The 13,303-nt window shown below is 44.2% G+C and overlaps 1 protein-coding gene across 2 annotated transcripts in view; it reads right to left on the bottom strand.

Annotated features, from left to right (window-relative positions):
• The window catches only part of SV2C (synaptic vesicle glycoprotein 2C), a 238,883-nt gene that overhangs the window by 99,634 nt on the left and 125,946 nt on the right, over window positions 1–13,303 (bottom strand). For both annotated transcript variants that reach the window (XM_047778136.1, XM_047778137.1), the window contains one exon: window positions 6,235–6,386. In XM_047778136.1, coding sequence (XP_047634092.1) covers window positions 6,235–6,386 — 152 coding nt within the window. The remainder of the gene's footprint in view (window positions 1–6,234; window positions 6,387–13,303) is intronic.

The following is a 13,303-nucleotide window of genomic DNA, read 5'->3' as shown; positions in this document are numbered from 1 at the left end:
ACACTGTGGCTGGGGGTGGAGGGTGGGCTTCATGGGGACACACCCTTCCCCTGACCTTCTGGCCCCATTCATTGGAGGTGGTGGATGGGGCCATTCATTGGAGGTGGTGGATGGGGCTGCTCTAGGGCCAAGCTGTGGGCTTTAAGAGCTGAGGCACTTGTGCTGAACCGAGAGCCTTCCCACTTGGCTAAATGTCCTTGCTGCTCTGTGTCACACACCTCGGCAGGGGACAACACTCCATCTGATGTGCATGCAAACTTAAAAGAAAATGACAACAGAGGGTTTAATGGAGCGGACAGCACTGCAACTCGGCGGCAACCCCAAAGCTCAATGAAAGCTCTCAGCCAAGGAGGGAAAGTGCCTGTGATTCAACAACCTTGCTCCACTTTCCCTTAAGGCATGGGAGAGGGGGAGGGGGGCTTCCAGTAAATGCTGAAATGCCCTGATTCACGGGGGAAGGGGGAAGGGGGAAGGGGGAAGGGGAGAAAGGCTGCAGACAACCTTTGCACCTGTGCATTCTGTTCCTGGACACCATGCTTGTTTTTTGTGAACCAGAAGCTGGTCCCCACTGTGGGTCAGGAGCTGTGGGCTTGAGAGTGGGTATGGGGTCAAGAGGAAGTGCCCCTTGGAACACCCTGTGCTCAGATGCTGCAGGCATCTGAGCTTTGAGGCGAGGGCATTTCCCACTGGGTAGGCTCTTCTCCCACACTCCCTTGCTTTATGGGGACTGCTCTTTGCCACAGGGGGAGCCCCATTCTAAAAGCTTCAGGCTGGGAGGACCTGTCACAAGGGCGGTGGCAGGCAGGAAAGGTGCCTGGTGTCTGACAACCCAGACACTGCCTCCCAACATCTTTCCAATGTGGGAACCTTCAGATGTTGGTGACCTGCTGTCTCTAGGAAAGTTTTCAGCCCCAAGACCAGTGACATGAAGGTAAAGCACATTGTCACCTGATGCTGGTACAGAAACTCAGCTTGGCAGGTGGCCAGGTGGGTCTGTGGTCCATCAGAAACTCTTGGCACAACCCACACCTGAACTTGCCAGCCCTTGCAGCAGTCCAAACATCCTTTCTGGAAGTTATGCCTAACTTCCTAGGAATCCCTCCAGGTTTCCTTTCTATATCCTTAGTGACCAGCTCAAGGTCTACTTTGCATCAGAAGCTTGTCTGGAGCCAGAATTCAGGTCTCCTGGCATTAGGCTCAGGCTCTGTGCACTGAGAGCTTGTCCACAAATGCAGAAAGGCGATGCCCAGAAACACAGCAGCACCTGCATTCCCCATGACTTGATGTACCATTTATCCCTTGACATCCTTTTCATGTGGATGGAGCTTATTGATTCTTTCCCTCCAGAGAAAATGCTATTATCAGTGTGAGAAGGGCCAGTACCTGGCTCTGAGTCACTTTATTATGCCCTGAATTCCTTCTCTGTTGGGTGAAAATTCAATAGACTGTACCGGTGGCAGTGCTTAGAGGTCTCCTGAATAAAACAGGATGCAGGGGCAAGGACCTGCATGCTCTTGTTATTTCTGTGGGCTGTGGAGTCATTTATACCTTGAGAATTTCAGAGGGAATAAAAGAAACCTTATTTTTTTCAAAGGCTGTAGAGAAAGTGGATGGACTTTTAACCCTTTGTCTTTTTTTTTGGCCACACCTGTGGCATATCAGGCTAGGGATCAAACTCGTGCCACAGCAGAGACAATGCCAGATCCTTAACCTGCTGAGCCACCAGGGAACTCTTTTCAAGCAAAGAAAAAAGATGTGTCACAGGAAAGAAGAGATACCTACACGTAAAAGTTACTTTTTCTTTTTTTTTCTTTTTTTGTTTTTTGTCTTTTTTTTAGAGTCACTCCTGCGGCATATGGAGGTTCCCAGGCTAGGGATCTAATGGGAGCTGTTGCTGCCAGCTTATGCCACAGTTACAGCAACTCGGGACCCGAGCCACATCTGTGACCTACACCACAGCTCACGGCAATGCTGGATCCATAACCCACTGAACGAGGCCAGGGACTGAACCCGCAACCTCATGGTTCCTAGTTGGATTTGTTTCCGATGTGCCATGACGGGAACTCCTCAAAGTTACTTTTTTTTTTTTGTCTTTTTGCCTTTCCTAGGGCTGCACCTGCAGCATATGGAGGTTCCCAGGCTAGGGGTCTAATAGGAGCTGTAGCCACTGGCCCATGCCAGAGCCACAGCAACGCCAGATCTGAGCCACATCTGCGACCTACACCACAGCTCACAGCAACGCTGGATCCTTAACCCACTGAGTGAAGCCAGGGATCGAACCCGCAACCCCATGGTTCCTAGTCGGATTCATTAACCACTGAGCCATGACAGGAACTCCCTCAAAGTTACTTTTTAAGTGAAATTCCCAACTGGATGAACGCAAGGGCCTGGATGAAAACAACATATTAAAACTCAAACACTGACTGAACTGGGTCAAGCTTGCTTTGTGCTCTCATTCATAGCTGCATGTACATACATGATGAAGTCCCAGAGGCTCCCATGATCACCCACTGGGAGAGGTACGGAGCTGATGAACCTCAATCCTGGCTGCACATGAGAACCACCTGGGGGCTTTAAAAATTGTCTGCACTAAGTCCCCAGACCAGAGAATCTGATTCAGCTGATCTGGGGTAGGATCCAAGCACAGGTCTTTTCAGGGGGTGGGGGAAGTGGTAAGTGTCCATTAAAAAGTACATGTGAGGTGTTCCCGTCGTGGCGCAGCAGAAATGAATCCGACTAGGAACCACGATATTGTGGGTTCAACCCCTGGCCTCGCTCAGTAGGTTAAGGATCTGGCACTGCCGTGAGCTGTGGTGTAGGTCGCAGATGCAGCTCAGATCTGGTGTTGCTGAGGCTGTGGTGTAGGCCCCCAGCTGTAGCTCTGATTAGACCCCTAGCTTGGGAACCTCCATATGCCATGGGTGTGGTCCTAAAAAGCAAAAAATAAAATAAAATAAAAAAAAGGGCATGTGAAAAGTGTCACCTCTATATGGCAACATACAAAAATCTTGAGCACCCAGCTTAATAAATTTTTATGAATGAATACTCTTGAAACTCACCCCCCTCCCGATCAAGATACCGAACATCATCACCCCCTATTAGCCTCAGCACAGGACTTTTTTTGGGGGGGGGTTGTCTTTTTTTTAGGGCCGCACGCACGGCACATGGAGGTTCCCAGTCTAGGGGTCAAATTGGAGCTGCAGCTGCTGGTCTATGCCACAGCCACAGCAATGCCAGACCTGAGCCTCATCTGCAACCTACACCACAGCTCATGGCAATGCCGGATCCTTAACCCACAGATCGAGGCCAGGGATTGAACCTGCAGTTTCATGGTTCCTAGTCAGATTCGTTTCTGCTGCACCACGATGGGAACGCCAGCACAGGACTTTTAAAATTAAACTCTGAGTCTGAAAAAATTAAAACTCTGCAAGTTGCAGGAGTCTAATAATGAACTCGACAAGGGTATTTTAAAAATCTCCCCTGTTGATTCTAATACACAGACAGGATTAATAGCAGTCATTTTCTGTTTTTGCCACACTTTGGGCCATGGGAAGCCTTCAGTAAAGGTTTTAGATTTTTGTTATTGATTTCTTAACCAAGTTGTTATATAAATTCATATATATAAATTCACCTCAGCCTCAGATAAATTTAATTTTGTTGTACTGAGATTATCTTTATAAATTTTCATACATTGTTTATGATTCACAACCTCCCTCTTTCTGCCTACATATGGTTTAGGTGGCCCTTTCTGTTCTAAATAAGAATACCTTATGCGTGCTTGGGAGAAATAAAGATGGAGTTCATACTAGTTTTTTGTGGGCTGGTCACTGACTGATGGTTGGCAAGGAGAGACAAAGCCTGGAGCCCTCCATAGGGCTCCTTGCAGTTCAAGGGCAGGGATGTGGGGAAGGCAGGCATCTAGGAACAGAAACAAAACGAAAAGCAATCACGTTCAGGCCTGGTGGAAAGGCAGAGACCACAGAGGCTGGCCTGAGTTATGAGTTTAGGGAGGCCAACAGGAGAAATTCTGAGATATGATGGGAAGGGAAGGCCAGGAAGGGGAGAGCAATCAAGCTGGAAGCCAAGGAGCTGTGCTGTCACTAGAGGCTGAGACACTCTGGCCTCTGAAGGAATCCAGCTGCTGAGTAAAGCGGCCAGGTTGTGCCCTGCATGAGTGATGGGCAAAGACAGCGGGTGGGGCTGCACTTGTCTTCCACCTGGATGAGGCACCTGATTTTCATTTGCACAAAGGCTGCAAAGGGACTAGTGGTGGCTTTGGAGGCAATGCTGGGTACAGCTGGACTCTGCCCAGGCATCTCTTTTGTTTCCAAAGAGGCGATTCCTTATGTGGTGGCTAAGTGATTTTTCCATTTGGAAAATGAACTGAGAGGGGTGGGAGTTAGATGCCACCATGGAGGGTGGGGGCGGTGGGAGGTTCTGTAGGTGGCTGACATCCTCAGGTCCCAGACGAAGGAGGAGAATCTCCCTTTAATTCCTCAGATGGTGGCAAAAGACAAGCCTCACAGTAGATGAGTAACTGCCTGTATGAGGCCCAAAAGTGACCCAAGAGTCTCAAGATGAGAAACTCACCACATTCAAATGTTTACTTGGCAAAGATAGGTTCTTCCAGGCCCAGTAACAATTTCTTATGTCTTTCATGGTTTATTTGTTTTTTTTTTTTATAAAATACAATTTTGGTTTGCATATAACTTTTTAGGTTTATTAAAAGAAAGAGTGTGACTATGAATTTTGTAGTTCAGAATGTAAAATAAATCACAAGGCATCTGAAAACTGAATTCTGCCCTATCTTTGATATTTTTTGGGGGGCTACACCCATGGCATGTGGAAGTTCCCTGTTCAGGGGTCAAACCTGCACCACAGCAGTGCAGTTGACCCAAGCTGCTGCAGTGACAACATCAGATCCTTAACCGCTAGGCCACCAGGGAACCCCCATTTTGTCTTTGATTTTAGCAATGAGTTAAATTCACTTAAGGGTTGCTCCCTAACAGAATTATGCTTTATAAGGACAAGTTATTTTGTTCTTTAAGGGAAAAAAAAGCGGAAAAACAAAAAATGAGCAAAGAGTAAATTTTTGAAATCTGATTTTTAGATTGATCAGTTTTTTTTTTTTTTTGGTCTTTTAAGGGCCACACCTGTGGCATATGCAAGTTCCCAGGCTAGGGGTCAAACTGGAGCTGCAGCTGCAGGTCTATGCCACAGCAACATCAATACCAGATCCAGACCACACCTGTGGCTTATACTGCAGCTTGTGGCAAAGCCAGATCCTTAACCCACTGAGCGAGGCCAGGAATTGAATCTCATATCCTTGCAGATACTATGTAGGGTTATTAACCCACTAAGCCGTAACGGAAACTCCTTGATTAGATTTTAGCTAGAAAAAAAAAGGGTTTTTGAAGTCATGATGGTTTTAATTTGGGCAGTATTCATATTTTGTCAGCTTGAGCCTGTTTTCATGCACATACACACACACACACACTTATAATACCCCCACCCACATAACCACATAACCAGAACACATCCTCTCCTAGATTCTGTTGACCTAGCCCCAGGATTTCATTGTTTTTGGGTGAAGCAACTGTGAGCCTGTGGCTTCTGAGAGGTACAGTACTGTTCAGAAACAGGAAACCATCAAGTATTCTGAGGCAGCAGGAATACTAAGTGCTTAGGAGAAACAAGAAGGGTCTGCACAGCAAAGATGGCAGAATCACCTCTTAAGTTCTGCAAATTGATGGTCCTTGACAAGGTGGGTTTTCCATGTTCCCATCCCAGTTCTGATCTGTCAGAAAAGGTGAGGAGGGCGTGGGCTGAGCCTTGGACAAAGCCCAGAGGAGACAAATCAAGGCACCTGTGTGTGCCTCATATGCACGAAAGTCCCAAGAACTATAAGTCACGTGGCCTTATATGCTGATTGTGATCTGTGTAGCCTGTCACCTCCACTTATGCCAGGACCCCAAAGTTGAGAGCACAAAGGCAACAGATGAAAGTGATGGCTTTAAAAACAGCAAAATGCAACAATATTCCTAAAGAATCATCGGTAGTCTTACCTTATACAAATCTCTATACAGGAGGCAAAAACCCTAGACATGACAAAACGGAAAAACATGATGATGATAGTGTTGTTTTCAAATCAGTATTTAAGAGAGATGAAATGGATAGGAGTGGAGGCTGAAATATACAAGGTGACACCCAGCTGGTGAGAGACTGGCCTCTTACCGTAGTGCGGGATGATGGCCCAGGCCATGGCAGAGGCGTAGATGCCGCCGATCATCCAGAACATGCAGAGCCAGCTCAGATGCTCCCCCCGCTTCTCTCGGGCCAGCACTTCAGCAAAGTAGGAGAACACAGTGGGAATGGCTCCTCCAATCCTGCCAAGAGGTACAGAGGACACATGAAATCAGAGCCTGCATGGCCAATGTGAAATACAAAGGGTGGAGCCAGAGCAAGCTCTAACTGCACATGTTCTCTTTATATCCCAGTGTATCAGGAATATATATTCCCCATCATTTACTAACTTTATTCTCAGAGACTCTATGTTTAAAATAAGCTTATTATCCCTCCATACACTTGAACCTGCAATTAAGCTACTTTACCAAAAGGGGGTCGTGGTGCCCTATTCATGTGCTTAATAGAGCTTACATTAAGATCTCCCCAGACTTTACGGTGGAATTACTACCTAAATTCCACATGTTTATCAAATGAACATTCTACATATTTATCAAAATATCATGCTATGTGGCATAATCAAAGTAATTTGTTCATTAACACATTTTTAAAAAGATACTATGATTATGCCCGCCCTGTCCTTGAAATGGGGACTTTAGAAACAGGTTTAAACACCTCTAGAGGGCTGTCTGCAACCCCACAGCACTGGTCCTGGAGCCTAAGGTGGCTGATATGCTGATAAACACAGGACTACCATGGTTGCTTTCTAGACTGGCTCTGGTCCCCGTCCAGCAGATTCTGCTGAATGAGAACATGGGACAAGGGTACTGAGAGAGTCAAATCAAGAGCTACTGGTTTGGACTCCAACAGTACAATGCTTCCTTCCAGTTAGGGTGATTATACTAGATGCTGACTGATCTCTGAATATACGATATGAATAGTGCCTTCTACTCAGGTTAAGGGTTCTCAAATGAGAATCTAAAGAATCAAAGTTTTGCTCATTCTAGGGAGACAGGCCATAGATATCATCAGAATTTCAAATCGGTCTAGACTCCCAAATTTTAAGAGCCACTGCCTAAAAAAGTGAGGTAGTGCGGGGAAAAATTACTATCATTCCAAATAACACGCGAATTCTTAAACATTTTTAAAAATGTGCAACAATATAAGCAAGTTGTAAAGACAACATCGAGTCATACAATTTAAAAAATTTGTACTAATTCCTTTATGTTCGATTTCTGTAAGGAAAATTGCTACTGACATTTCATGCAAATTTGATGTCAAGGAGTAACACATGTATTTACCCATTGAGCAATAAGTGATTTCCTTAGAGCCTTTGATACGATAAAGAAGTATTGACAGTGACGTTAGCAAGTGCAATTAAGAGAAAGGTCATATCTGTAGCAAACTAGATGTATCGCATGAACTACAGGATTCATAATATCATTCTGCATCCACTGGCAGGTCAATGTATGGTGTCATTTTCATAAGTTTGCCCCTGCTTATAGCGATGCTGTAGTTTTCTGCTGCTGGATATGGGCAGACCACTTAGAACCATGTTTTTCAACCCCAGGCAACAAAATTAATTTAGGAGGTCTAAATGGCATTTTCAAAACTGAAATAGAGGTGAAAATTTTTGAGTGACATTCAAGTAATAAGGATAGGTAACATTTCATGAAACTTCTGTCTCCATAATAAACATATTTATAATGTATAATACATATTCACATATATGAGTATATATATGTTTAATATATAACTATATATAAAACTATATATATAATGTATGATAAGTTATAATGTGCTTTTTTTTTTTTTTTGGTCGTGCCTGTGGCATGTGAAAGTTCCCAGGCCAGGGATGGAACCTGTGCCACAGCCATGACCCGTGCCACTGCAGTGACAACGACAGACCCTTAACCTGCTGCACCACAAGGGAACTTCACAATGTGCTTCTTAGTGAGGGCTACTGTTGAAAGAGTTTAAAAATCACTAACTTAAAGCATCTATATCTGCTCCTCCAGGCTGTGACTGTGACAGTTCGACCTAAAATCCCTAGATATATGACTCCACATGACTTCAGATGCAGAGCATGGCTATCACACGAGGGGTAGCCAGTCTGGTCCCAGTCTATCAACCAGACCCCCAAACAAGAAGCAGCTGCACATGGCGGGGGCATGCAGAGCTGGCCCAACACCACACTGCACCGAACCACACAGCACTCTGCCTAGCTTCTTGAGGACTTCACACCATGCACTGACAGCTTAGTTGAATTTAAGAATTCAACAAAGCCTCGAACAGATATGAAATGGTTTCATTGCTGCACATAATTTTAATGGGAATAAAATGTCTGTGTGATAAATCACTTAGTGCTACTCCTTCTGTCATTTGATATGGAGAATCTGTTTCTCTGCACCATAAAGTGCCACGTCCCTACTCTGTGCCGTTAATTCTCAATGCATAGAAAGAGTCCCAGTTTTTACTGATTTTTCACACCCTAATGAATGTTTCTTCAGGAATGTGGCCATTCCATATGTAAGAGCTGTAACTCACACTTTATGAAGGCACAGTTGGGTGTTGGGATATGCCAGGCTGCTCTTAACCAAGATGAATGTTGTGCAGGGGTGGCTAAAAAGCCAAGAGAGAGCGAGGGGGACTGCAGACTTGCCCGTTAGTTTTAAACAAACCACTGTTGCATAAAAGACTGCCAGTTTTAAGGGCTTTGAAACAATCTAGCTGGTTTTGATTCAATGCCTCCTTTTTTTTTTTTTTTTTTTGTCTTTTTGCCATTTCTTAGGCTGCTCCCATGGCACCTGGAGGTTCCCAGGCTAGGGGTCAAATCGGAGCTGTAGCTACCAGTCTATGCCAGAGCCACAGCAGCATCTGCAACTTACACCACAGTTCACGGCAACGCCGGATCCTTAACCCACCGAGCAAGGCCAGGGATCGAATCTGCAACCTCATGGTTTCTAGTCGGATTTGTTAACCACCGAGCCATGACGGAACTCCATCAATGCCTCTTTTTTAAAGTTTGTTTTTATTTTGTTTTGTTTTGTTTTGTTTTGCATGGATGTCTCTCAATATCTCTCAAGTGGACACAGGAACTCTAAAATCAAGGGATAAACAAGTCTGAAGGATGAGAGAGGGAGTCTATTTAAACCCCTTGCAAAGTCCTTCAGACTCAGAGCCCTGAAAAACAATCCAAGCGTTCACATGTCTCATTGTGGGCTGATCATCTATTTTGGGGAAATCATTACTCTTCATCTTACTGTGACATCCTTCCAGCAAAGAAAAAACATTACATGCGGTAATATTAACTGTTGCTAGTATTTCATACCCCATCAGAGTGCTTACAGGGTGTTAACCCTGGACCCAAGGCTCTTGGAAGGTGAGGACCATATTGTGTTCATCTTTGAATCCCCTTTTCTTGGTCCGCTGGGCATGCACTAAGCGATTACTCAGAAGAACTGAATTTCACAAAGACTCTAGGTGATAGAGCTGGCGGCGCTCCAAGCCTAATGAAGTATTCGGCTCCGATGACTTAAGCCTCTCCAGTGAGTGGAAACACACATCATACGTCCTAGGCCAGTGTGATCTGAGAAGGTGGGGGAGCTGGAATGGCAGGTCTGATAGCAAGAGAGTCCCCAAGGAGTTCTTGAATTACTCTATTCTCAGTTGTCACCCTCCACCACCAATCTTGTATTTTAAAACTTTCCCAGAATTCTTGTCGTGGCTCAGTGGTATGAACCCTACTAGTATCTATGAGGACGTGGGTTTGATCCCTGGCCTTGCTCAGTGGGTTAAGGATCTGCCATTGCTGTGAACTGTGGTGTACGTTACAGACGTGGCTCAGATCCTGCTTTGCTGTGGCTGTGGTGTAGGCCAGAAGCTGTAGCTCCGATTTGACCCTTAGCCTGGGAACTTTGATATGCCACAGGTACAGCTCTAAAAAGACCAAAAAAAAAAAGCTTCCCATTTCTATTTTAACTCACCATTTTGTGCGAGGGGCTAATATGGTTCCTTATTTGTTTTATTGTACAAAGATATAATTCCTGAGAATACCTGAATTTAGAAGAATATTTAAATGGCAGTGTCCAAATTTCCATGTATCAGTGGTGGTTACACAGGGCAGATTTTGCTTCCTCTTTCTCCCAGCAGACACTTGACAATGTCCGGAGACATTTTTAGTTGTCACAACTCAGGGGCTGCCATTGGCATAAAGCAGGTAGAGCCCAAGTGTAGTGCTAAAACTTCTACAGTATTCAAGGCACATAAAAGAATTATCCAGCCCCAGACAGTAATACTGCTGAGGTGGAGAAACTCTTGCAATAGGAAGTTAACATGGAAAATATGATCTTTTATATTCAAAATCCAGAACATAAGGCATAAAACAGTTATCTTTTGTATTACCTAATGGGTAACATATGTCTAAATCCAGTTAACATGGACATATTTTTATTGTTCATTACATAATGATCAGTTAGGTACTGTTGGAATTTGCTCAAGTTATTTTTGATGGAGTACTTGCATAAATGGAGCAATCAGATCAGGATGGTTTATAAAAAATTTTTCTCACTATTGGATATTAAGTCAACTTCATTAGCTTTCCAAAAGGGTCAAATCTTAATTATCCATGGTAATAGGAGGCACAGAGGGAATCGTAATTGAAATCCACACTCTATTACAAGTGGAAGATTAGGCAGATTCAAAATAATTGACACAAATGAAATAGAATGTTGATGTTTGGAATTTCAGAGTAGGAGTTATTCCCTAAGTAATACTAATTTTAGGTTCTTACAACTGTAATTATAGAAATATAAAAAAGTAAACAATCTGTATTAAAAAAATTACTAGAAGAGTTCCCATCGTGGCTCAGTGGAAACAAATCTGACCAGCATCCACAAGGACACAGGTTCGATCCCTGGCCTAGTTCGATGGGTTAAGGATCCGGCATTGTCATGAGCTGTGGTGTAGGTTACAAATGTGGCTCGGATCCCGCGTTGCTGTGGCTGTGGTGTATGTAGGCCAGCAGCTCCAGCTCCAATTTGACCCCTAGTCTGGGAACCTCCATATGCCAGAGGTGGGGCCCTAAAAAGACAACAAACAAACAACATTATTAGAATAAGTTGGGACCCTTCCACCACCCCACTGCATGAGTGTGGATGTGCTTGTGCAGGAGCACACATGCAATACATCCTCAAAAGGTCTGTGAAACTTTCTGCAATACTCAATACCAGGCATCACGTTAAATACTGTGGAACCTATTTCCCTCGGGAGTCTAAGATAAATTCACGAATGAGATATCATATACAGCAAAGACTGTATCAGCTTTATAGACCAAAGCTGGGACAGGGAGACACATAAGTTGACTCAGTTCCACATACAGGTGAAGGACAATGCCAAACATTACTGTCTGTGCAAACCTCACTGAAAAACTGGGCAGCCTGACTGTCCCAGGCCTGCAAGTTTCACAGCCACACCTCACATTGCTCTAGTCCCCATGGTGGATGATGTTTGTCTCAACCTCGTCATTTGCTGGCTCTTGAGGCAAACATGGGGAAAGGTTTAGGCTTCAGCAGTGAAAGAAGAAGGCTGTGGACAAAAAGCCTAATCGTACTCAAAGTGGCTCCAAGTATGACACTTAGGGAGGAAATTACAGAATTACGACTCTTTGTCCTGAGGAGGGATTCTATTGAGTAATTCTGTTTTAATTCTCCAGCGAGCATGTAACAAAGAGGGATTTCACTCTAACTTATTTCACCATGTACCTCAGTCTTGCCTTCCCATTGGAAACAGGGGTATTAAGTGAGAACACAGTTAAGGAAGAAGCTGGGTAACTACTGTCAATCCATGTGTTCTGTACAGATAATAAGCAGGGGGCAAAGTCCACCAGGAGCTGACTATGGCCTTGTTATGACAAGCATCACGGGTTTATAAAAAGACTAGTGAATGGTGTAGTCTATACCAGGAAATCACAATTACAAAAAACCTGCATGAAGCATGTCCTCTTAATCCTCACTCAGAATCAGCAAAAAAGGAAGACACTGAACTGCCAGGCAAGTTGGACAGCAGCAGTTCAGAACCAATTCACTATACTGTCTTTTGTTGTTGTTTTTTAGTTTTGTTTTGCCTTGTTATTTTACTTTTTTTTAGGCCCCCACCCATGGCCTATGGAAGTTCCCAGGCAAGGGGTCGAATTGGAGCTTCAGCTGCCAGCCTACACCACAGCCACCGCAACATGGAATCTGAGCCACATCTGCAACCTACACTGCAGCTCATAGCAACACCAGATCCTTAACCCACTGAGCAAGGCCAGGGATCAAACCCACATCCTCACGGATCCTAGGCTGGATCATTAACCGCTGAGCCACAAAGGGAACTCCCACCATATTTTCAAGTGGACCCAGAAATAAACAATTAAAGTAGCAGACCCAAAGAGGGACTTCTCAGTGATTTCCTTTTCATGGAAGCAAATAAGACTATCACAGAGGAGGTTGCTTAGAGGCTTAACTGAAAGAACACAGATTGAGTGGTCTCTGAATGGGCTGGCTTGGCACAGAAAATGACATTGCTGTATTGATTGGAAGGCACGTGTTTATTACAAGTAGTCAGGCTAGAAACTGGAGAAGAACACTTTCTGGTAACGGAACCAATCACGGAATTAGGAATGGGAATCTTCTAGCCCAATGGTAATGTGAAAGGAATGGGTAGTTAGGTAGCTTAATCTTTCAATTTCCAAAGCCACAAGTTTAAACCTGATTATTTTTTTATTATTTTTTAAGTGATTTTAGTTTTTTTCCATTAGAGCTGGTTTAGAGTGTTTTGTCAGTTTTCTACTGTACAGCAAAGAGACCCAGTCACACATACATACATACATTGTTTTTCTCACATTATCCTCCATCATGCTCCATCACAAGTGACAAATATAGTTCCCAGTGCTATACAGCAGGATCTCATTCCTTATCCACTCAAAAGGCAATAGTTTGCATCTATTAATGCCAGATTCCCAGTCCATCCTACTCCCTTCCCCTCCCCCTTGGCAACTACAGGTCTATTCTCCACGTCCATGATAAACCTGATTATTTAAAAAATATACTGAGTCACTTTTCTGTACAGTAAAAAGTGG

This window comes from Phacochoerus africanus, chromosome 4 (assembly GCF_016906955.1).
Source record: "Phacochoerus africanus isolate WHEZ1 chromosome 4, ROS_Pafr_v1, whole genome shotgun sequence".
Taxonomy (NCBI): domain Eukaryota; kingdom Metazoa; phylum Chordata; class Mammalia; order Artiodactyla; family Suidae; genus Phacochoerus; species Phacochoerus africanus.
Note: the sequence above shows the minus strand (reverse complement) of the source record. Positions and strands in the feature narration are given on the sequence as shown.